The sequence below is a fragment of the Condylura cristata genome, unplaced genomic scaffold (genome assembly GCF_000260355.1).
Source record: "Condylura cristata isolate star-nosed mole 26May11 unplaced genomic scaffold, ConCri1.0 scaffold00004, whole genome shotgun sequence".
In the NCBI taxonomy this organism is placed as follows: Eukaryota; Metazoa; Chordata; class Mammalia; order Eulipotyphla; family Talpidae; genus Condylura; species Condylura cristata.
In genome coordinates this window covers 50,760,167-50,782,319 of record NW_004567105.1, presented here as the reverse complement: position 1 = coordinate 50,782,319, position 22,153 = coordinate 50,760,167, and the positions used below count along the sequence as shown (strand labels likewise).

General features: G+C 38.5%; 1 protein-coding gene across 1 annotated transcript in view; it reads left to right on the top strand.

Moving 5' to 3' along the window:
• ATXN7 (ataxin 7) overlaps nt 1-22,153 on the top strand; it is an 85,206-nt gene that overhangs the window by 27,011 nt on the left and 36,042 nt on the right. Inside the window, exon 4 of the mRNA XM_012735163.1 lies at nt 9,608-9,712. Coding sequence (XP_012590617.1) covers nt 9,608-9,712 — 105 coding nt within the window. The remainder of the gene's footprint in view (nt 1-9,607; nt 9,713-22,153) is intronic.

The window sequence follows — 22,153 nt, the reverse complement described above, 5'->3', positions numbered from 1 at the left end:
AATAGGAAGGTGTAACAGGAGTAAATTTTCCTGTTATGATCTTAAAGATCTTTAATAGCAATCACAAATTTTTATATCATTGATTGCTCAGAATTAAGAGTTAACTCCTTGAGTAAAATCTTTTGTGGACTGACCTTAATAGAACTTCACGAGTATGCAGAGCAGCCTGCTAGACCCTCTGGTTATTAGTGGTATCTGAGAAAACCTTTGGCAATGAGAGCAGATAGTTCAGAGGCAGCTTTGGAAATCTGCTGTTGGTGAAAGGGAGTGTGGTGGAGGAGGGAAGGTTTAAAAAAAAAATCTGCTGTTCGGTAGGATGTCTTGATTGACTCTGATAAAACGAGATAGAAAAGCAGAAACAGAGAAGGCACTGAGCAGTGGAGAGGCTCACATTGTGAGGTAATGAAGAGCATGTACGTTGGACTATTCCTGCCTACAAATTTTAGCTCCTCTAATCTGTGGTAATTTCCTTGTCTCCCACTTATTTCATCTATAAAATGAGGATAATTAGAGGTAGGTGGTATTGTGAAGGTCAAATGTTCTAATACTTAGCATTGTGCCTGAAACAGGAAGTATTCAATAATTGTAAACATTTTATTTTTTGTCGTATGAGTTACTGTCTCTTAGGGGTTTTTATTGTGATATTTGTGCACTGGTACTTAGAACCTAGAGTGGTATTCGTAGTGTCTAACCATAGTTGACATTCAGTACATGAATGAATGACTGAATGAATGAATAATGTATTAATGCATGCAGAAGATTGCTATGATACCTGACAAGCAGTAAGTACAGTTGACTCTCATTTGACGTTGTCGGTAGGTTCTTGGAAACTGCAACTTGAATCAGAATGATGGTATAATAAATCTAAGTTCTTAAATAATACCTTTCTGTTCATTGTTGACAGTGGTTGTTTTGGTTTTTTTTTTTTTTTTTGTCTTCAGTTTTACAAGAACAATGCAGAATGAAGTAGTGTTATTTCAGGAACTGTAGTATTTAAGGTAGTGTTGTAAGAGGTAGTGACTATAGATTAGAAGCAGTGACCAGTGTATCACTGACAGTAAAACTAGAAAAATTAAAATCATGATAGTAAGACGTAGCTCATGCTCTGTGCCCAAAAGTTCTAGAAGTTTTATGTATAGTGACTCATTTCATCTTAATAAATACTCACTAAGGTAGTTACTGTTACCTTCCTTACGGATGAGGAAACTTGAAGCAGAACTTGCCCAAATGAGTGATGGTGTTGAGATCTGAACTCAGGCAATCTAACCTAGAGACCTTTCTCAAATTCTTTTGTTGAGAACCTCTCGTCTGCCAGGCACTGTGCTGTGCTGCTGTAATCCCTGCCATTATACAGCTTACACATTTATAAAGTAAGGGACATAGACATAGCCAGAATCAACAATAAATGACTAATGTATGCAGTGGAAGCGAAGGTCTGGAGCCAGATGTGTATATGCTATACAGAGACAAAATAAACCAAGTCTCTGACTTGAGGTGATTGGTTTGTTGGCATAATTGCCAAGGAAATTAAATTCTGAAGTGGAAAGTACAAAGAAAATGCTGTGTCTTGAGGTTGCAGATAGGCAGGACCTTCAAAGCATTGGTTTTCACTTTTACTACTAGGGGTTTAATCACACCAAATGACATTTATGATTTAAAAACATCACTCACTGCTGGGTGGTGGAAGAGAAGAGACGCACAGTCATTCTTTAGCTCAAACACCAAATAAAGGACAATGATGAGAGAGATGATAAAAATGACCAACACAGAATACTTATTGTGTACCTGATATAACCATTTTACATATATCCATTAGTCTTCCCAGTAATTTGCATAGTATATACTATTATTTTACCTCCTTATCAAATGAGGAAACTGAGATAAAGGTTAGTAAGTGTCAGGGCTGAGGTTTGAAGGCAGTTGGTCTGGCATCAGAGGCTTATGGGTCTTCCTTCTGTGTCTTCTTCCCATCCATGCATCCACATTAGTTCTGTGAGGAAGGAAAAATCTGCTGACCTATTTTTGGCTTTCACCGTCTGCCTCCTCCCCATAGCCACAGTCACATCCATGGTTTCCTGAACTCTTTGCAGGTTCTTCTGGAGCATGTTCAGTTTGGTTTCTTCCATCTTCTTCAAACAGGCACTTCCTGTCTAACTCTTACTTTTGCATGTCAGCCCTTGGGAACCCTGACCCTTGCTCCATCCTCTTCACACACCCTTCACCTCAAGTGATCTTTTGTATTATATGGTTTCCTTGCTTAAAATCTTGGGTTCTCCCTTGCTTGCAGGGTAAGGCTTCAGTTCTGACATGTGGGCCCAGAATTTATATAGGGAGCATCAACTTTTCTATGTCTCTCCTCTGCATTCATTGTTGCAGGGAGCATGTGGTCAACTATAGCATCATGAGACCACTTGGAATGCTATAAAATAATCCATTAGTATTTAGTGTATATATAAAGGTCTTGTGAGTCTAATGGGTGAGAACTGAGACTCTTGCAGCAGACATTTCTAGTGTGTTTTTATTTTGTTTTTATGTCTTCTGCTAACATTTATTGAGCATTTACCGTGTGCTTAGAACTGAGTGCTCTCCATGGGTTAGTTCAGTTAATCCTCACAATAACATTATGAAATATAGTCACACTAACTATCTTTTCCAGATGAGGAAACTGAAGTTCAAAAGATCATATAATTTCACTGTGTTCATTCACTTAGCAAGTAAGATAAAGAGGAGAGACTTGGATCCACGTCATCTGACTCTAGCACCACTCTTGGCTACTGTACTGCACATACTAACAAAATAGAGTTTGCCAGTGCACATATTTGAGAATCAGACTTTAAAACATGAAATTTCATGAGAAATTTTAAAGAGTAGTGCCATGTTAAAGAGAAACCTACTCAACCTTGAATATTTCTCACTGAAATGTTTACTCAATTCTAGGACATGACTATATGTCATGAGATGACATATAAATCATAAACTCGATTTAATCTAATAGTTTATTACCCGTCAAATTTGTTGTTTCCTACCAGTCAAATTAGGCATTGTCACTAGAACAGAAAACAAGACTGATGTGCAATTTATCTAGTGTGGGGAAATAAGGCTTACACAGCTAACAGTAGTCACATATATGCAGTGGTGTTTTGTGGCTAGACTAAGTCAGTGCTATGAGAGCATTAAACAGGGCCTTGCTTAGCCAAGTCCCCAAGGAATGACACTGAGCCCGAGACTCAATAAGTAAGGCAGTAAGCCAGGTAAAGATCTAGAGGAACTGAGAACAAGCAAGCACCAGGATATTCTGACAGGAGAGAGCATGGTGTGCCCCAGATGCAAAACAAAGGCCAGAGGTACCATATCCATCAGTAGAACCAGGTTGGGTAGAAGAGATCAGGTTGGTCAGGGCTTCATAGGAACAGATGAATACTGTGAAGAGTCTGAAATACCATTTACAATTTCACAAACACATGCAAGAGACTGTTGTCACACAGGGCCATCAAAGTGTACACTGTCAATTATCTTTCATAAATCAAAAACCATTGAGTGAAGGATTGTAATAGAGTTATGAGTGGTATTAATAAGGGCACAGCTGAGAAGGCATTGCTGTCAGTTATTGTAGAATGCTGGAATTTCAGTAGAAGGAAAAAGCTTTCCATACCTCAGTAAATGTGCTGGCCAAAAGAGGGCTTTAGTAGGACAAGACAGGTTCGAGAATGCCAAGACAAGTCTTAAGACTGGAAAAGTTTGACTTAGGTAGAGAGATGGGAGGAACCAGGATGCTAGGGACCTTCCGTACAGAGAGGTAGGTCAGGAGTCCAAGTGTCACTTTGGAGTTAGCAGAGATCTTTTAGGGAGAACTGTAGCAAAATTGTTTTGCTGATCATTGACTTCAAAGAACAGAGGAGACTGGAGAGGACAGAACTCTGGCTCTATTAGGAGATATATTCAGGTTTGTGGAGGCCCTAGGCCCTGATTACAATAGAAGTAGCATGGAAGAGACCAGGATTGTCCACATTTCTGGGGCAAGGTTTGGAGTTATCTGGTCTTGTGAATCCAACAGACATGGGTTCAAAAAGCTTGCCACTTACTAACTTGTGGGATTTCTTTATACTTTAGTTTCCTGAGCAATATAATGGAGATTCATGACTCCATCTCACAGGCTCTAGGAGGGATATTAATGAGTACTTTCTAGAGCCAGGTAATTACCTCAGCTCTGCATGTATAAATTTTGTATCCTGCCAAGTACCTCATGAATTAGGTAGAATGATCATCACCATCTGACAAATAAAGAGACCAAAGCTCAAAAAGGTGACAAAACTTGTTCTGCCCAAGGTCACATTGGATTCAGTGAGATAGTGTCCCACAGTTAGCTGTTCTGCTTAAAATACCCATGATAAATAAAAACATATTGTGCAGGAAGAGGAAGCAGTCTTTCTAAGAGATGACAGCTGAGCAAATACCTGATGTGTAGACTGGACTAGGCATCTTGCAAAGAACAAAAGATCCCAATGAGAAAGCTTTTAGGTTTCTAGGAGAAGAAAATGGGGGCAATGTGCCTGGAACAAAATGAGCAGTAGTGAGAGGAGCAGAGAATAAGAGAATAGAGAATGAGAAGGGTGGTAAACATCTGGTAGGGTCTTGGAGGCTATGCTAAGGGATGGGGTTTATTCTAAGAAAACAAGAAAAACACTAGAGAATTTTAAACAGAACTACTTAAAAGACTCACTCTGGCAGCTATACAGAAGGGATTGTAGACCACCTCTGAGACTTCTTCCTTCATCCATTGGAAAGGTGTTGGTTACAGATGAATGGTGATAGAAGAGACATTGGAGAGAAGGGACAGAGATGTTAGAGCAGAACTGCACAGACCTACTGGTGGTCTGATGTCAGAAGATAAAGTCAGAGATGACACCTGCAGTTTGATTTAGTTTGATTAGGGGATGAATAGTCTCTTTTATCCAGAAAAGGGGACAGGGTAGAATGAAGAGTGAGGTTCTCTTGGAATTTCCTGTCCCATGTGAGACCTATATTAGACCTCCAGATGTCAATGAATGGTAGATAATTGGATATGTGAGTCCAGACAGAGCTCAGGAAGTAGAAATTTGAGTCACTGGCTTGTAAAATTTGGAGTATGGGAAAAATGAGACATACAGGGTACTACAAAAATGAAATGTTTGTTGGTGGTGGTCCCAGTACTCAAAACAGGCGTAGTAGTGTTACAGGGTAGCCCAGAGTGAACCTCTCTGTGAGTCCTCACCCATGAGCTTAAAATGTAATGGTTCTGCAGACACACAGAAAAAAGGGTAGTGGGTTTATTTACAAAGAGGGGAAAGGAAAAGGAAACAACCTAAAGAAAGAGAGGAATACAAAGTAACTGGAATATCTTACCAGCTCTACTAACTTGGAGCTGTCTTAACCAGACTTAACTGCTGGCCCCCAGTCACATGGTCTGAGAGCCCTTGCTCCAGAGAGAGAAAGCTGTTACCTCTCCAGAGCCAACTGTGAAAAAAAACCCCTCTCTATTTATCCCCCAAAGTCCCAGAATGCCTGCTTAGCTCCACCCCTGGGTCCTTGCAGTTCTCTCCCTGGTACTGCTGAGAGTTGTAGTTTTCCAGTCACTGGAAGTGGGGTAGGGGTGGAATCCAGAAAGCTGGAGAGTTCCTCTGCAGAGTTCCTATAGGACATCCTTCCCCTTAACAGTGGCACCAGAGTACCCGCATATATACTGTTCTGTTCAGGGTCTGGATTTGGACAAAGGACCTTCATTCTGCATGTGACCATAGAGGTTTTGCACACATGCACATATCAAACTCATTCATTCCTTAGTATGCAGACCTGGGGTCTCCAGAGGACATGATGGCCTAGATGTGGGTGCTGGGCCTCTTGCTAACTGAAAGTTAAGAGTGACTGATTCCTGAAGAAAAAAAAAAATTTAGTACTTTCATACAGTAAAATTCATTCTTTCAAATTAGTTCAAAGTCTAAACTACACTTTTGAAACTTTTGTTTATTTTTACAAATATAGTAGTTTAAGCTATATATTTTATAAACATTTTTTTATCTCTGTAAGAATTCATTGTTATCAGTTATTTAATTTTATATTTCAAGTCAAACTTCACTACTTGCACTTAGGCAAGTTTCAGTGTAGTAATTTGGAGATGGACTGATTATGACCTTATGCTTCAAAGATATTCAGAAACATACATATTCTCACATCAAAAAAATTATTTCATTATCCCTGTTACCATAACATTCTACATTCTGTGCCTGTTGCTAAGGCCTCCGGAATGTTTCATTGCAAAAAAAAAAAAAAGACATAGAATGTCTTTTTTTTTTTGCTGAAGTAGATATTTTATTTGACTGACTTTATATTTTAGCTTACTTCCAAATTGTGATACTCAAAAGTAAAGAATTTAGAAAGCTAAAGCTGCTTTAAATTTTCACAGTGAATCTCAATTTTCATAGGATTGCATGAATTGTATATAAGTGTATATGTTTGTTTCCACAGGATTCTCTCTGTGTGTGCACATGTATGTTGGTTGTGGTTTCAGCCTGGAAATTCACATCTCCATCTGTTAAAGGATTGTATGTGGACAAATCCTGTATAAAGTGTTTAACATGGGGTTGGACATTGTATATAGCTGTTTATCAGTTATGATTATCATCTTCAATTGCAAACTGTCTTAGGTTATTAAGAACTTTGAAATTTTTATAGAGTATCAATTCCTAGTCCCTTGCAGAATGACACCTATCCTCTCAGGTTTATTGTTAATGTTCTTAAGGTTTTTTTATTTATACAGAACTGGGCTATAGGCCAGAGATGCGATGGGTGAGAGGATTCACCAGAGACAGAACGGGGAGCAGAACAGGCAGATCGACGAAGTACACTGCTGAGGGGAGCAGCGGGCGGGTCAGGAGAGGCTGCCTCGCCATGTGGATCTCCTCCGGGGCAGGCAGGAATCGAACTCATACGGAAGTGGCTTAAGCTTCTTAGTGCTGTGCTTTAACCCGCTGTGCCACCAGGGAGGGCCTGTTTTTAAGTTTTAAAAAAGGATCAAAGTAATCATTCTTTGGGTTTATACTTAAGAGAGAAATTAGATTATATAGTGAGTCTATTTTTAAGAATTGGAGCAACTTTAATGCTGCTTCCGTAGGGGCTGATGCAGTTGACATTCTCCCTGGTGGTGCGTGTGGGATTCTTTTTCTCCATAACCTCTACATCACTAGTTTCTGGTTTATCTGATATGGGCCATTCTCACGGGTGTGAGATAGTATCATTGGGGCTTTGCTTTGCACCTCTCTGATAATAGTAATTATGAGCATTTCTGTATATCTTCTGTGGAAGTTTCTATTCTTGTTTATTTTGAGTGGGTTATTTGTTTTCTTTTGGTTGAATTGTGTGAGTTCTTTATGGCTCTTGGATAGCAGCCCCTTGTTAAATGTGTATCATTGTGGCATATTGCATTCTTATTACTTCAGAGGATTGGTACATTTTTTTGTATTTTAAATTGCATTATTTATAAGGTATTAGAGGGCATTCCCTAGAAGTATCTGATACCAGGCTAAATGATAGATTTTAAATGTTCTGTGGGAAAACATAAAAACCAGTGCATTGCATAGGCCTAAATATAAAATGAAATTTTATTTTTTGTTTTCTTAATTTTAATGGTGTTTTAACTAGCTAATAAAACTGAGTTGATTTCATAATGAAACTGTTAATTTCATACTTGAAACATTTCGTACTTTTCAGCTGTATAATAAACTGAAAATTAAGCCATTTCTGTAATTCAGAGTTTCTTCTTGTTTACTGGAGGCATTTGGCACAGGGGTTTATGTAACTTCAGGTAAACTACTTTAAATTTTTATTCTTTAGATGAAATATCATGTCAAGAGATTATAGCTATGGAAAATGGCTTATTACTTGTTGAGCATTGCGTGATTGTAACCTTTCCCCTTCTCCTACATATACTATTTTTAACTCAGTGTGGGCATGCTTTCAAGGAAAATAGCACATTGTTTGGCTCTTCTTTTCATTAAATGATTAAGCTTAGTCACAGAAGTCAGCACTCTACTAGAAGCTTCTTACATTATCTAATATGTTCATTCAGTCAAAGGTGTTCAGTTCTGATAATGCAGCTTTTTGGAATTGGAATCTGGAAGGGATTTTTAGAGATCATCATTCTGCTGGTCTTTAAGAGGAACTAAATCTAAGACGTTATTCTTCAGAATCAAATCCCAGCTCTCAGACACCTCTCAGCGTCAGTTTCCTTGAGTGCGGAGATGGTATCTATCTAGTAGCTGTGAGGAAAGAGTAGCACATAAAACTGCTTGGTGCTCCTGCCACAGCCCCAGAATCATGTTTGGCTCCTGGTGTACCTCAGATTCATAGCTAGCTAGGTGAGAAATTCAGTGAAGTAGAAACTATGTAAGAATATCTAAATTAACAGCTGTGTGTAGATATCCATCAGGAATTTGACATTGTAGAGATTATTATAAGTTTACTTCTCCTTAAGACATTTCTTTTGCCTTTAAAACCACTGAGATCACCCAAGCTGGAAAAAGTGTGAAATTAAATCTTACAGGAAAGAAAGCAAATACTAATCAACTTTTTGGACACCCCCTTCCCCACCACTATTCCCCTTTTAAATCAGATTTTTTGGTGATTAAGATATTTGTATAATTGCAGTGTACCAATTATTCATTCATTGTAAATACTCTAAACAGTGTAAAACACTTTAAGTCACCAGTTTTGAAATTCTAAAAGATTTAGACCCTAAAAAGATTCAGAACCTAAACTTTTGACTCTTTTCCCTAGATTATTGCCATTGTTCATGGTTAATAATTTTTAGTTAACCATGTATTACAAGTATTAATTTACTTCCAGTTTTCATGTATGTGCAGATTGTTTAGTTTCACATTTGTGTTCAGTTATTACTATGAAAAAAGGCAACTGCTTGTATCTTGTCTTACTCTAGTAACTGAACTCAGCTTAATGTGTACAGTGTTGTATTTATACTAAAGTTCCATCTCTGTCCATCAGTCATCAGTATATGAGCAAAAGGACTAGCGATTGTTGTAACATATAAAAAAATAATTTTCTTTGTATCATATGCTAAGGAAACCAGCAGTTTTACTCTTTAATGAAACCTCTGCTTTATTTAGTAATTGTTACATAGAACTCAGGAGACCAGATGGCTGGAATAGAATGTATAGTTAAACAAGTATCATTAGATGGTGCAGCTTTGTGAATTGCTAAGCATTTTATATGGTTGCAGATTCTTCCCATATCCCTTGGTGGAGTGGAGTTCATCTGAAGTTTCTTTCTTGTGTGAATGTATTCATTGTTTGCATTTTAATAGAGTTGTCTGTTTCACCTCATACTAATGATTTTTGATGCATTATATTTTAACCCATTGTAAAGGTGTCTCTGTAAGCCTCATTTGATTTTTCTCTTAACAGTCATGGTATGCCACATCAGTTACTTTTAAAGTGGGGTAAAATTTTCTCCTGTGCCCTTTATAAGACAGTTCCTTTAGAAAGTACCACCACCTCAGATGATTTCAGATTAATCAGAGCTAAATGAGTGAGTGGTGTCTCCTTTTTTGTTGTTGCAGACATGCCAATATTTGGTCTCTGTCCAGCCCATGATGATTTCTACTTGGTGGTGTGTAACGACTGTAATCAGGTTGTCAAACCACAGGCATTTCAATCACATTATGGTAAGTGCTTAACCGTTTAAAAATGATTGTTTGATGATTATTAGGAGGTAAAAGGCAAGGCAGGATTAAGCTGAAGGCCAGTGGCAGCATGGCTAAGATGTAGCACCTCCAGCCCCCTTTCAGCAGATAAACTTTCTCATTCACTGACTGGATTATTACCTATCAGAAGTTGGATATTTTCTGAAGTTTATTGAAAATAGTGGGTGTCTCCTTAAAATTAGATGAGGAAAATGTGTTTATATAATCATTTGAGAAGGTTTATTTTAGGTTCATGGTTGTAGATGTTAAAATTACACATACACACAATATGGAAGTGTCTTTTTTTTTCATAAGTGTGATTTTCAAAGTTCTGAATGTGTCTTGATGTGCTAACTTGTGACTATGATGATCCTATGACATCTTCCCCAACAAAATGTACATGCACTTAGAATGAGACATTGTTACTTTAGGAATTTCAGGAATCCCTGAGCCACTGTACTTTCTGAGGCATCCAGGCCATCATCTGTTTAATTATGAAGAGTCCAAATGAAGTTGCTATGCATCGTCAGAGTGCCACCATAATGTTTAAAATAAGATTCTAGAGCCTCCCCAGTGGTTCAAGGGTTAAAGTCTCAGCACTGTCAAGCTGTAGCAGCCACTGCAGCAGAATTAGATCCCTGCCAGGGAGCTGACCCAATGAATGGCACAGCAGCCCTCTCCTGTTTGACCTGCTGTTCTCCTGAGCAGTGTATTTCAGTACATGTGCCTGTTCCACTCCCTACTCTGTCTCTGTGGAATCCTCTCTCCCCCTGCCCCTCTGGCCTACACCCCAGTTCATACATGCATAAATAAGTAAATAGATATTTTTTAAAATAAAATAAGATTCTAATCATAGAACTTGGTTTATACCCAGTTTTAGTTATTGGAAGTATTTGAGTGCATGGCCTGTTTTCAGCCTCTGGGGGTGTAGTATAATTCCTACCTCCATGGAGTTTATGGTCTAGCTGGAGAGAGGAGCAATATTAACTAGACACCTTTTAAAAATAATTAGAAGTAGAGCTCTCCCGGGTGGCGCTGCAGGTTAAGCACAGCACTGTGAAGCTAGCCATGGCTGCTTAGGTACATATTTGATCCCTGCCCTCCAGAGGTGACCCACATGGCACAGCAGACCTCTCCTGTCTTGCCTTTGGCTCTCCGCAGCAATATACTTTGTCAGTCTGCCTGTTCTGCTTCCCATTCTGCTCCCTCTCACCACCCATGCATCTCTGGCCTGTGCCCCAGTTCTGTATGTATAAATAAGTAAATCTGAAAAAAAAAATAATTGAAGTAGTTTTCACATAGTCCTCACTTCCTCAAATGCAAGCACAAGATGGAGAATAGCATGGGATTCTTTTGTAGATAGAGTGTTGAAACAAAAATGAGGAAAGTGACCTGGAAGATAATTGCTAAGTTGTAGAAGGAGTCACCATTGCAGTATTGTAGAATAAGAGCATTTAATGTAAAGGGATGGGCTGGTGCACAGATCAAGAAGGCCAGTATAGGGAGGGTAGTTCATGAAGGGATGTAGAGACTAGGCAGTCTAGCTTTTATCCTGATCATTCATGTACAGCCGTATATATGTCAGAGTAAGAAGTGTGTAACACAGTTCATTTCACTGGTTGATTTGCTGAGGTTAGATTGTGGGAGAATAGTTCAGAGGCAAGAGACACACTAAGCCTAGTCAGTAGAGCTGCGAAAGTCCAGTTTTCAATATATTTTTAAGCTAGGACCTGTGGGCTTGCTGTGAACATCAGTTGTTTTAAGAGTCATAATCATCGTTTCTCCATTTCCATCAAAAAATACATCTTTCATGTAATCATAAAGTATCTTTGAGTTTGTACTTCTGGGTGAGCTCCAGGGTAGGCATTAGAGTAGATGCAAGAGTGACTAAGATTCTTGACTCCCTGCTTAAAAGTCTCAGTAGCAAGGATTGGGAAGTTGCTTTAGTCAGTTTCCAAATATTTTAGAGTTACGGTTTTAGAAGCTAGATTTAAATTTATACTGGGAAAAAACCATAGGGTAGTTCTTTGCCTTGAGTAAGTTCTCCAATCCTGGTTTCCTTTGTTGCAACATGGGTGTGGTAGCTGCAACCTTATGGGTTCCCAGTGGGCATTAAAGAAGCAACATGGGTAAAGCCCTTCATATAGTGCCAGGCAAATAATAAACTTCCTATAGTGATAGCTATAGGAAGGTATGTCTCTATAGTTGCAAAACGGTCCAAGATCTTAGGAATAAAGAGGAACACAAACCGGTTCTTGATGAGTAATTCAGAGAAGGCTTTGGACAGCCTAAATATTCATGTTATTGTATTAGATATAAAGAGTGAAATGAGTTGTTATTCTTATGTATAAGTTTTTCAGTGTGTGATACATTGTGGAGCATGCTTTTAAAAAATCACCCATAGCCCCCTAAAATGGGAAATGTTTTGAGGGGGGTAGACAGGGCTGCCATGTGCACATAGTTTGTGCACCAGACAGCCATATTTGGTGGCCCTAGGTTGGCAAGGGGAGTGACATGAGCAAGGCCAGGAGCAGGAAATCCCAGATAGTCTAGAATGTACTATATAGTGTCCATTGCACAGAGCTTGGCATGCCCTCTTATAGGTGAACCATGTGCAACATGAGGCCAGGACTGCCTCAGAGAGCCATCCTCTCTCTCAGGGATGACATACTGAGCTCACAGATCAGCATTCGGAGAGCCTCAATTCCTGAGGTATATTCCAGGAGATAAGTCCCTGGCCTTGATGTGTCTTCAGAAATCTGCATCAAAGCCATGTGACAAGTTGGTCCTCTAGAAGGCTGATGGGCAGAGTGGATTGAAAGGGAGCGAGAACCAAAACAGGGTGTGAAACAGCTGCTGTTTGGGTTAAGGTCCAGTTATTGCTTCTTCCAGGACTTGTTGGGCAGAAGGAGCTGTCTGGATCCCCTCTTCCAGAAGTGCTTCACTCAGTGTCAGCACACTTTATGGAAATGATTTTATCCTCTCTCTCTCTCTTTTACAATGTCAGTGTATTGGTGGGAGCCAGGGAGTCTCTTAAAATCTTCACTTCTACCCTTTACTAGTACCTAGCACACATGATGTGTTCTATTAAGACACTTGTTGAAAGACAAGGGGAGAGTGGTAACCCCAAACTCGTAATAAAAAGGTATGAATGCAAGATTCACATACTGAAATCGCAGGAGATATGACTAATGAAGCCACTCACTGGAGGCTGTGGTCCCTCTAGTGGCAAGGGAAATGTTAAAAAATCATTGGCATAAAGGTGAGGGCTAAATGCTAAGAGAAGGATTCATTCAAATGTGTAAGGAGCTCCCTCGTTGAGGGGGCAGCCAAGAAGTCTGATAGAATAAGCAGAAGCTTTAGAGAGGAGTGGGTGTTTGGTGTTGGCAACTGGATGAAGTGGAGGAAGGCATTGTGTCAGGCCCTGGAGTAACCATTCTCAGTGCTGCCAGTGTGTATTCTGCCTTTGGGGACAGGTGTTGTAACAGGAGGAAAGTATTTTAGTATCATTCTGGTTGTTGTCCCCATAATTTCAGAAGACCAGTTCTTACATGCTCCTTTTCCACAGTTAGAACAACAACAAAAAAGTCTTCCAAATTCTGTTTTTCTCAGTAGCCATTTAAGTCTGTTATTATCATATTAGGAAGAACTCACACCTGCCTTGGAGAAGTTGTATTATGTTTTGATGAAATTGCTGAAAATGTGTGAGCAGTCTTGAGTGAATTGCTGGTATTCATTGGCGACTTTTATGCACAAATGAGCAGTTGATGCAAGCTCCAACAGTTAGTTCCTTTAAAACCATTGCTGCCAGGGCAGGGAAGGCCTCTACAACGGCAGCAAAGCTTACACTTCTGTTAGTGTTGGTATTAAAGTATAGTCCTTCCTTATCCAGGGTTCGGTATCTTTAGTTCAGTTGCCCCAATATACTTGGTTCTGAAAATGTTAACATACAGTAAGATATTTTGAGAAAGAGAAACCATGTTCACCTGTAACATTCACTACATGTATTGTTATATTTTATTATTGTTATTCTTACTTTGCCTAGTCTATAAATTAAATTTTACTGATATGTTTCTGTAGGAAATGTAAAAAATATTTATGTCTGTATAAAGAAAAACAGTATATATAGGGTTTCTGGCTACCCACTATTTCAGGCGTTTACCAGGGGTCTTGGCATATATCCTCCCAGATAAGGGCTACTGTTGTGTTTTGTGAATTGGTGAGCAGCTTATTATCCAGAATATTAAGAAACTATGTACAGTTCCATGTACTGGACCTGCCTTATTGGGAGTTAAACAGGATTTGCAGTGACAGTAACTGCAGTGTTAGTTGGGCACTTCTAGTTTCTCATTATCTGGTTGCTTTCATAGTATAGCTAGTTTTCTCTTGTGGAACCTGCATAGTAATGCCATGCTTTCTGATGATGTTTTGATGTTATCAGATAGTTCAACCTGGCTCATTTTCCTTCTCTCACTATTTTTTCTTAAAGATTTATTTATGCATACAGAACTGGGTACAGGCCAGAGGTGCAGGGGCAGTGAGAGGATTCACCAGAGACAGAGTGGGGAGCAGAACAGTGCATCAAAGTGCACTGCTGATGGGAGCAGCGGGTGGGTCAGAAGACATCTACCGCGCCATGTGGATCACCTCTGAGAAGGGGATTGAACTCATGCTGAAGTGGCTTTAGCTTCTTAGTGCTGTGCTTTAACCTGCTGCGCCACCAGGAAGGGCCTCACTCAGTAATTTTTTTTTTTTGAAGATTTATTTATTTGTACATACAGAACTGGGGTACAGGCCAGAGGCTCAGGGGTGGCGAGAGGCTTCACCAGAGACAGAGTGGGGAGCAAAACAGGCAGATCGACGAAGTACACTACTGAGGGGAGCAGCGGGCGGGTCAGGAGAGGTCTGCCACGCCTTGTGGTCACCTCCGGGGCAGGCGGGAATCGAACTCGTGTGGAAGTGGCTTTAGCTTCTCAGTGCAGTGCTTTAACCCACTGTGCCACCAGGGAGGGCCTCACTCAGTATTTTTAAGTGCAGTGTTGCAGATTGTTTTTAGACTATGAAATAATCAATGGATTCCTCTAAAATCAGTGGATCGAAAACCTGCCGTATACTTAAAGGGGATAATCCAACCTGCTGATTGTACATGGGTTAGATTTAGGGCTGATTTCAGTTCACAGATTAAAAGGATGGCTGTCATCGCCAGCAGCCCATCCTCTCTCTCTCAGGACTAGATTCCCAGTGCCTGGTGCAGTGAGCATACAGGTCCGCACTTAGAGATTTGTTGAGTCTAGCAAAGATAGCTGAAAGGCGGCCCCTGTTTTGTTTTGTTTTGTTTTCCTCTTAACTTGATGTATTTTGTGCTGCAAAGCCACATTATGCCTCTCAAAATGTGAAAGAGCATAGAAAAGGGTTCCTTAATACAGGGTCATCTGTCTTTTGAGTTTTTTCCCAAGTTGTGACTCTCTTAGTTAGCATAAATGGTCCTGGATAACAGTGTGTAGTGTAATTTATGAACATTTACAATGAATTTCAACAGATAGGATTATCTGGTAACTTGTGAGGTGTATTTGGGTACAATGTTGAAAGACCTGTGTGCTTGCACTGCTCTGTGCTCTGCTGTGTCTCTGAGTTTGCTTATGAAGAATGACTTAAGCACACACAGGGTGAGCTACCTATGTGAAATAAAAGAATGATGTTAGTTCACTTCAGACACATACCATACCACATTTAGAATCTATATAATTAATTGAAACTCTGCTTAAATGTCAGTTTTCACTCAGATAAGTTAGATAACCCTCTTGTTCATCTTTTGTCAGAACCTTAAGTTCCTCCCTGAGGGACTTTCAGGACTCACCTATGGTTCTGCCACCTTTTACCAATTTTAATGCATCTTTATAATTTGCATACTTATTCCACTTCACATATTTTCTTTGAATCAATCCATTTTAATTGAAATAAACTTTTACAAAGAAAACCTTTCTGGAATCATCAACTCGTTTGATTTACCATAGATAATAAGAGTTAAAACAAATATATGTTAAGAGATTAAATTCTGTGTTTATGCTGTTGCCACTGCTGACTTTGACCTGAAGCCTGCTTCCTTTTAAAAAGGAGACTAGTTTAAAAAGGAAACTAGTTCCTTTTAAAAAGGAGCAAGTATTACCCATGTGGAAATGTGATGTTATCAGAAGAAGAGAAATCTGGAAAGGGACTAAGCTTCCACTTGGAATTCAGTGTTATTAATGTTGGGGAGTGTTGCCTGCTTCATGTTTTGGGAAACACCAGCTCAAGCCATTACATTTGATTTCCACTATTGTTTGTGGAGCTCTCCCAGCCCTAGGAAATACCATACAGAGGAAGCAGAATTCTAGAATCACATATTAATCTGCAAAAGGACCAGATGGAGAAATACCCTTTGCTATTTGTCAGTTGATATTCTGTATTGAGCCCTTTAGTCACTGTGACTGGACCTCACTATAAAACATCTGCCCCTCTCAGACCTCTGCTGATCAATAATAGAGGTGTCATAAATGATGTTTTCATAACTTTGTGAAAGTAGCTTTGGCAGAAACAAAGCCACCACTTACAACTTACTGTCCCTGCAGATATGATTATGAAACCTGTAAAATTAACCTCTACATACTGATCCTTTAAGTGCACTGAGGTGATTTGGGTTCTTTTCATGGCAGTATAAATTGTACTTTCTAAAATGCCATTTTCATCAGAAGATGAGTAAATAGAAATTACTGCTACTTTTTTTGGTGCTAGTTAATTGCTTTCAAAGAACCTTAGTATAAAAGCAAAATGAGTCTTACCTTATGAATCAGTGGGCTGGTTTTGGGAAAAAAAAAAAAACACGAAAAACAAAAAACTGTCAATGTTAACTGTTTCAGTAGATGTGGACAGTGCTGTGAATAGCTCAGTTAATCTACATCACAAAGCAGAGGTTTTGCTATTCAATAAAAATCCCTCCCCATTTTGCCATTTGATTGATTTAACAGCTCCAGGTATTTAAAATGAGTAATTTTATTTCGTTATTAAGTAATTTTGTTTTTAAGCAAAGAAAATGTTCCTTTTTTCTCTCCAGTGTACTAACTAAATAACTAAATTTGGTCTGGACATTTTTGGTAATGTGTTTTGTTCACATTACAAAATGTTCACACATAATTAATCTTTTTAGATTGACATTAACTTAAAAGTCCACAGAGTAATGATCATTTTTTTTATATTTAAAGAGCAGGTTTATTAGAAAAAGGGACAGAAAAGTAAAAGACACTTGCATAGACACAACAGGCAGAAAAAGCTGTCTGACAATTTTTAATGGTACTTGATTCACAAAGCATTGTATATTATCTCATTTCCTGTTCTTAAGGACCCAATGAGGAGTGATTTTATTCCCACTCTACAGATCAAACTCTTACATTTCATCAGGCCAGGTTTTTATCCTACTTCTGTCTCCTCTTGCTTGTAATAAGGATGTTTAGAGTTAAAAGAAAATCTAGAAAAGATAAGATCCAGTTGCAGGTGTCACAGAACCATCAGTAGTGACAAGATGTGCTAGCTCAGGTAGAATTTTAAGTTTGCTGAGAGTAGCTGGGGCAACATTGTAAATGCATTTCCTCAAAAAGAACAGTTAATAAGTTGAAGATGTAATGATGGTAGATAGATATGTGGTTTAACATAGTCGCTGGGAATATCTCTTCAGCTTAGTCTTTAACCCAAGTCATATTTACTATCCAAAACCAAATTCCCCTTTTTGTTTCAGTTTCATAACATTTTGTAGCTTCTTTAGAGAATTAGTTGGGATATATTTATTTCTGTAGTCAATATAAAGATTCAAACTTGTTGCAGAGCCAAAGTGTTAACCTCTTTTTTCCCAGACATCTTCCAGGGATTGAGCCATGGCAGGAAACTAACTAGAGCAGACACATCAAAATGTGAATCATGTCACTGAAGGAAATTCCAGGCTGATCATTCAACCTGAACTTACTGTCACTATGTAGCATAATATTAAATAAATAGAGTGCTAATTAAGATTAATTCAGATAACTTAAGTAACACCAGGTAAAGGACCACTTTGTCTCTAACTAATACAACTGTATCTTTCCCCCTAGTTATATAAAAACTGGGTATCCTTAAAGTGGTCTTATTTATGTCATTAATAGCACCAACATTTTAATTTCAGGTTATAAAAATGTATTGATTTTTCTTCTTGACATTTATTAATGTCTATGCCTTTGGGGATGCTTTAAAAAAGTTAACCAGCAAAGGTGTTATTCATGTATTTAACAAAGAGTTATTGAATACCTACTATCTACTTTAGGCATTGCTTTCCACTGAGCTGGAACAGCAGTAACCTTATTTCATATGGCTTATGTTCTGGCTAGGTGAGATGGAATAAGAAAGACAACACAAAGTAAGATAAGGTTTTTTAAGTTGTAATAAATGCTAGGGGTAATATGAAAGAGAATGACTGGGTTAAGACATTTTAGATAAAGCTAGTGAATGAAAGCCACTCTGAGTTATTTGAGCTCAGTGATGCAGAAGAACCAACCATTTGAAGATCTGGAGATCCACAGAGAGAAAATAGCAAGTATCCTAAGAAAGGCTATGAGGAGGTGGGAACAGTGTACAAAGAGAATGGGGAACTTGGGATCTGATGCTGCTGCACCCTGCAAGCAATGAAAGAAATCAGGATTGGATTGCCAGGAATTGCCATGTCACTGGAGGACATGGACATAGAAGTGTCTTGATTTGATTTGTTTGCTCTGTGGTACATAGGGGACAAGAGTAGAAGCAGGGAGATGTGTTAGAGAACTGTTGTGCACTAATCCAGGTGAGAGCTGGATCAGGAGAGGAAGCTTAAGTGAAGATTATAGAAGCAAAGGCTCAGGCGTGTGCGTGAAATTGGGCATCTGCACAGCTTACAAGTAGAAAGCCAGCCTAGCTGCCCATGGACTGGGGATGAGCAATATGGTAAAAGAAGGGATGGGGAATGACTCATGGGGGGGTTTGGCTCAAGCAGCTGGATGACTTTGCCTAATTTGTGGATCATGGGATTGTATGTGCATCGGCTTTTAGTTTTTAATGAGGTATACTAACCTCAATGAAACTTTCTGATGCATTATATCATGTTTTTAGATATTTTCTAAAGAGTCTTAGGGTAAAAAAAAATTATTTCAGTATTGGAAGTATTCTTTTTAGTTTTTGTTACTGTGTTTTTGCCCTTTTTTTCTTCTTCTTTTTAGTGGAATAGTTACATAGTTACACAAGCCAGGAATTAAAAGAGCATATGTACACTTCCTGGGATTCCCCATGTTTTCATTTAGGTAATGACAACTCATTGACTAAGAAAAATGAGGACATGTATCATTATTTTTCCCATTATTAATATAGTAATATTCATTATAAAAGAAAAAATTAACTAACAGGAGGATAAACATACAATCAGAATGAATAAAGCTCTCCATCTTACTTTTTATGGGTACGGTGTGAGGGTTTCAAGACTGGGCAGAGTAACATGCAGCTGCGTGGTTCTTATTCTCTCACACACATAAACAACTAGATTTTTTGTAAATTTACTTTTTAAGCAGCATTTTAATTTTCTATGTTAATGTGTATTTTTTTAAATAAACCTCCTCTTTTTTTAAATCAATGTATTAAAGGTATTGATAAAATTTAGATATTCAGTATTTCACTATTATGTGCAGTACTTCAAAGATAATGCTCTGGGAATGTCTGCCAGTATTTCAGCATATTGATTCTCCACATGGAAGTTGCACAGAGCTGCCCTCCAGATTAGTATCACTGTGATTTATTGGACTACCTCAGAAGGTCTGATTTATGTTGTTAGAATAAGACAGTGAAACTGTGAGACTCCAGCAGTATCAATAAATAGATAAGTGTGAATTGTTATTCTTCCCTCCTCATTCCATATTGTATATATAGGAATCCCAATTCTTATGCTACTTTACCTTTTGTTTTTAAGCAAACCATTCTCAAGTTGAACTTCAAAGTAATTTATACTTTGGTTCTTAGCACAAATCACACTGCTACTGTTGACTTGTGTGCTACATATAGAAATCACTCACACTGTAAAGGAGGTTTTTCATTTTTTTCCTAACAATTATTTTGTCAGACTGAAGCTACATACACCTGTTATTTCAACTCTGTTAAATTGTGGTCTTACATACGGCCAGAAGAGGGAGTTTTCATTGCTTGCTTGAGCTGTAGCACCTACCACCTGCCTGAAATAATCCCTCCCAGCCATGTGCCAAGCCAATGAAACAAACTGGTTTGAGACAAGGGTACAGTGACTAAATTTAGCTATTTCCCTCCTCATTCCACATTGTGTGGTAGAAATCCCAGTTCTTAGGCTACTCTACCTTTTATTTCTAAGCAAACGATTCTCAAATTGAACTTCAGAGTAATTTTATGCTTTTGTTCTTAGGTATTTAATGGGGGGGGGGAGAGACAAAGAAGAGAGAAAGAAATTAACTCAATTTACGATACGTTAAAATGCACGCAGTAAGTCCCTAATCTGAGTTCTTGACGTGTCTTCTTCTAAAGTAAAAATAAACTGAGATGAAATTCATTGTATTGCCTCTTACACTTGAGATTTTATAAAAACTACTAGCCCTCCTCATATTGAAGACTTGTAGTGAATTTTAGAGAGTTAAGATGTTGTTTCACCAAAGTAGCTAGTAGGCCTTTTTCTGTGTGACTCTTAACAGTTCTTGGTTGTTCTAGACTCTGTCTGCTTGGCCAAGCACATGAAATGGTTGTCATAATCAAGGTGTACCTTTTTGATGTAACACCAGAATTACATGTTGTTTAAAATTTTCTCCAGGTCTCTTCATGTTTTTTTTTTATAACAAAAATTCTAAATTAGTTTCTAATAGATTATTTTAAGATTTATTTATATCAGTTTGTAACACCTTATATCTCTAATAGAGAAGGCTAGTAGCCTTCTATGAGACTGTTTCTGTTAGGCTTAGGTATTTATTTTTCTAAACTTGAATTTTTCTAAGGTTTCTTACATTGTTTTACACAGATACACATGTGATTTATTGTAATTTACATTTCTAACGTACAAACTTTTGTACTAGCGTAACATGAGTTTGAGTAATATTTAATGATCGGAGGCACATCTTTCAAAGTGAGTGATGATTTTTAAAAATTATTAATCTAAACAATTACAGGCAATATTCCTGGCATCCATGGAATTTTCTTTTTGTTCTGTATAGAATGTACCTTAGGAAAAAAATTAGTTAGGCTGAGATTCATCACTGCAAAATACACAGTCTCTTAAAGGATAACAGTTTTTGTAAGATTAATTGTAAGGTCATTGGAAATATTGTTAGGTTTTATTTCTGATCTCAGTTCAACTCTTTGATTTGTTGTGATTGGTCACCTTTTAACAGTATTCACTGTGTGTGATAAATTATGACTGGATTGAGGTCAGTGGCTGTGTAAATCAGGCCATGAGTTATACCTTATTTGCCTGCCTTTGAACAACTGGAATAGCTATAAAGGGACACACTCATGAAATGTGACTGAGCCCTTAAGAGCTGTTCACCAGAAGATCAGATGATACCTTCCAGAGGAAGGCTGCTGCATTGTATTAACTAACTCCCCAGGTGAATGATCCCCATTTATACTACATCTCTCACCTCTCCTAATCTGGAGTGAGTACCTAGTAAGCGCTGGATAATAACAAAGCAACATTTCTTTGTGAAGCTAATCTGATTCTGGATAGCATGCTTCAGGCCCACAACTGAATGAACTGCTTGGTATTTCCAAGTTTGCAAATACTTTCTCCCCCTTTCAAGTGCTCCTTGGCAGCAGGTAAGGAATGTTAAAGCTTCTTGTAAGTGCCAATTAAGGCCAATTATAACTCGCCCAGCCTGCTGAGACAGTGAAGGGGAGTTAGTGGAGACTTCTCATACTCCTGTAAGCTGGAGAACTGGCTGTCACCAGTGACAGGCACTCAGTATTTCCCAACTGCCAGCAGCTTGCTTGTTGCCCTACCGAACATCAAATAACCCCTCTGCTGGGTTCTCAGAATTTGATTTGGGAAATCCCAAGCTTTCTTGGGGACCTCACTAAATTCTATAATAATACTAGTAGTAATAATAACTACTGTCTTTCTCCTACTCTTCCTTAGGAGAAAGGATGTTGCCCACCACATAATAGCTCATTGCTTCCAATCATAATAACATTTATTGTGTATTTAAGATTGCTGGACACTTTATTTGTGTTTCTACTTTTATCCCTTAAAATGGACCTGTAGGAGTAAGTGGTTATCACTTCCCAGGAGATGGTCCCCTTTGCCCCCCTCACCAAGGAGGGACAGAGGTTTCTTGCCCAAGTAGAATTACTGAGTCTGTGAGCTGAGCCATTAGCTCAAGCCCACCTTGC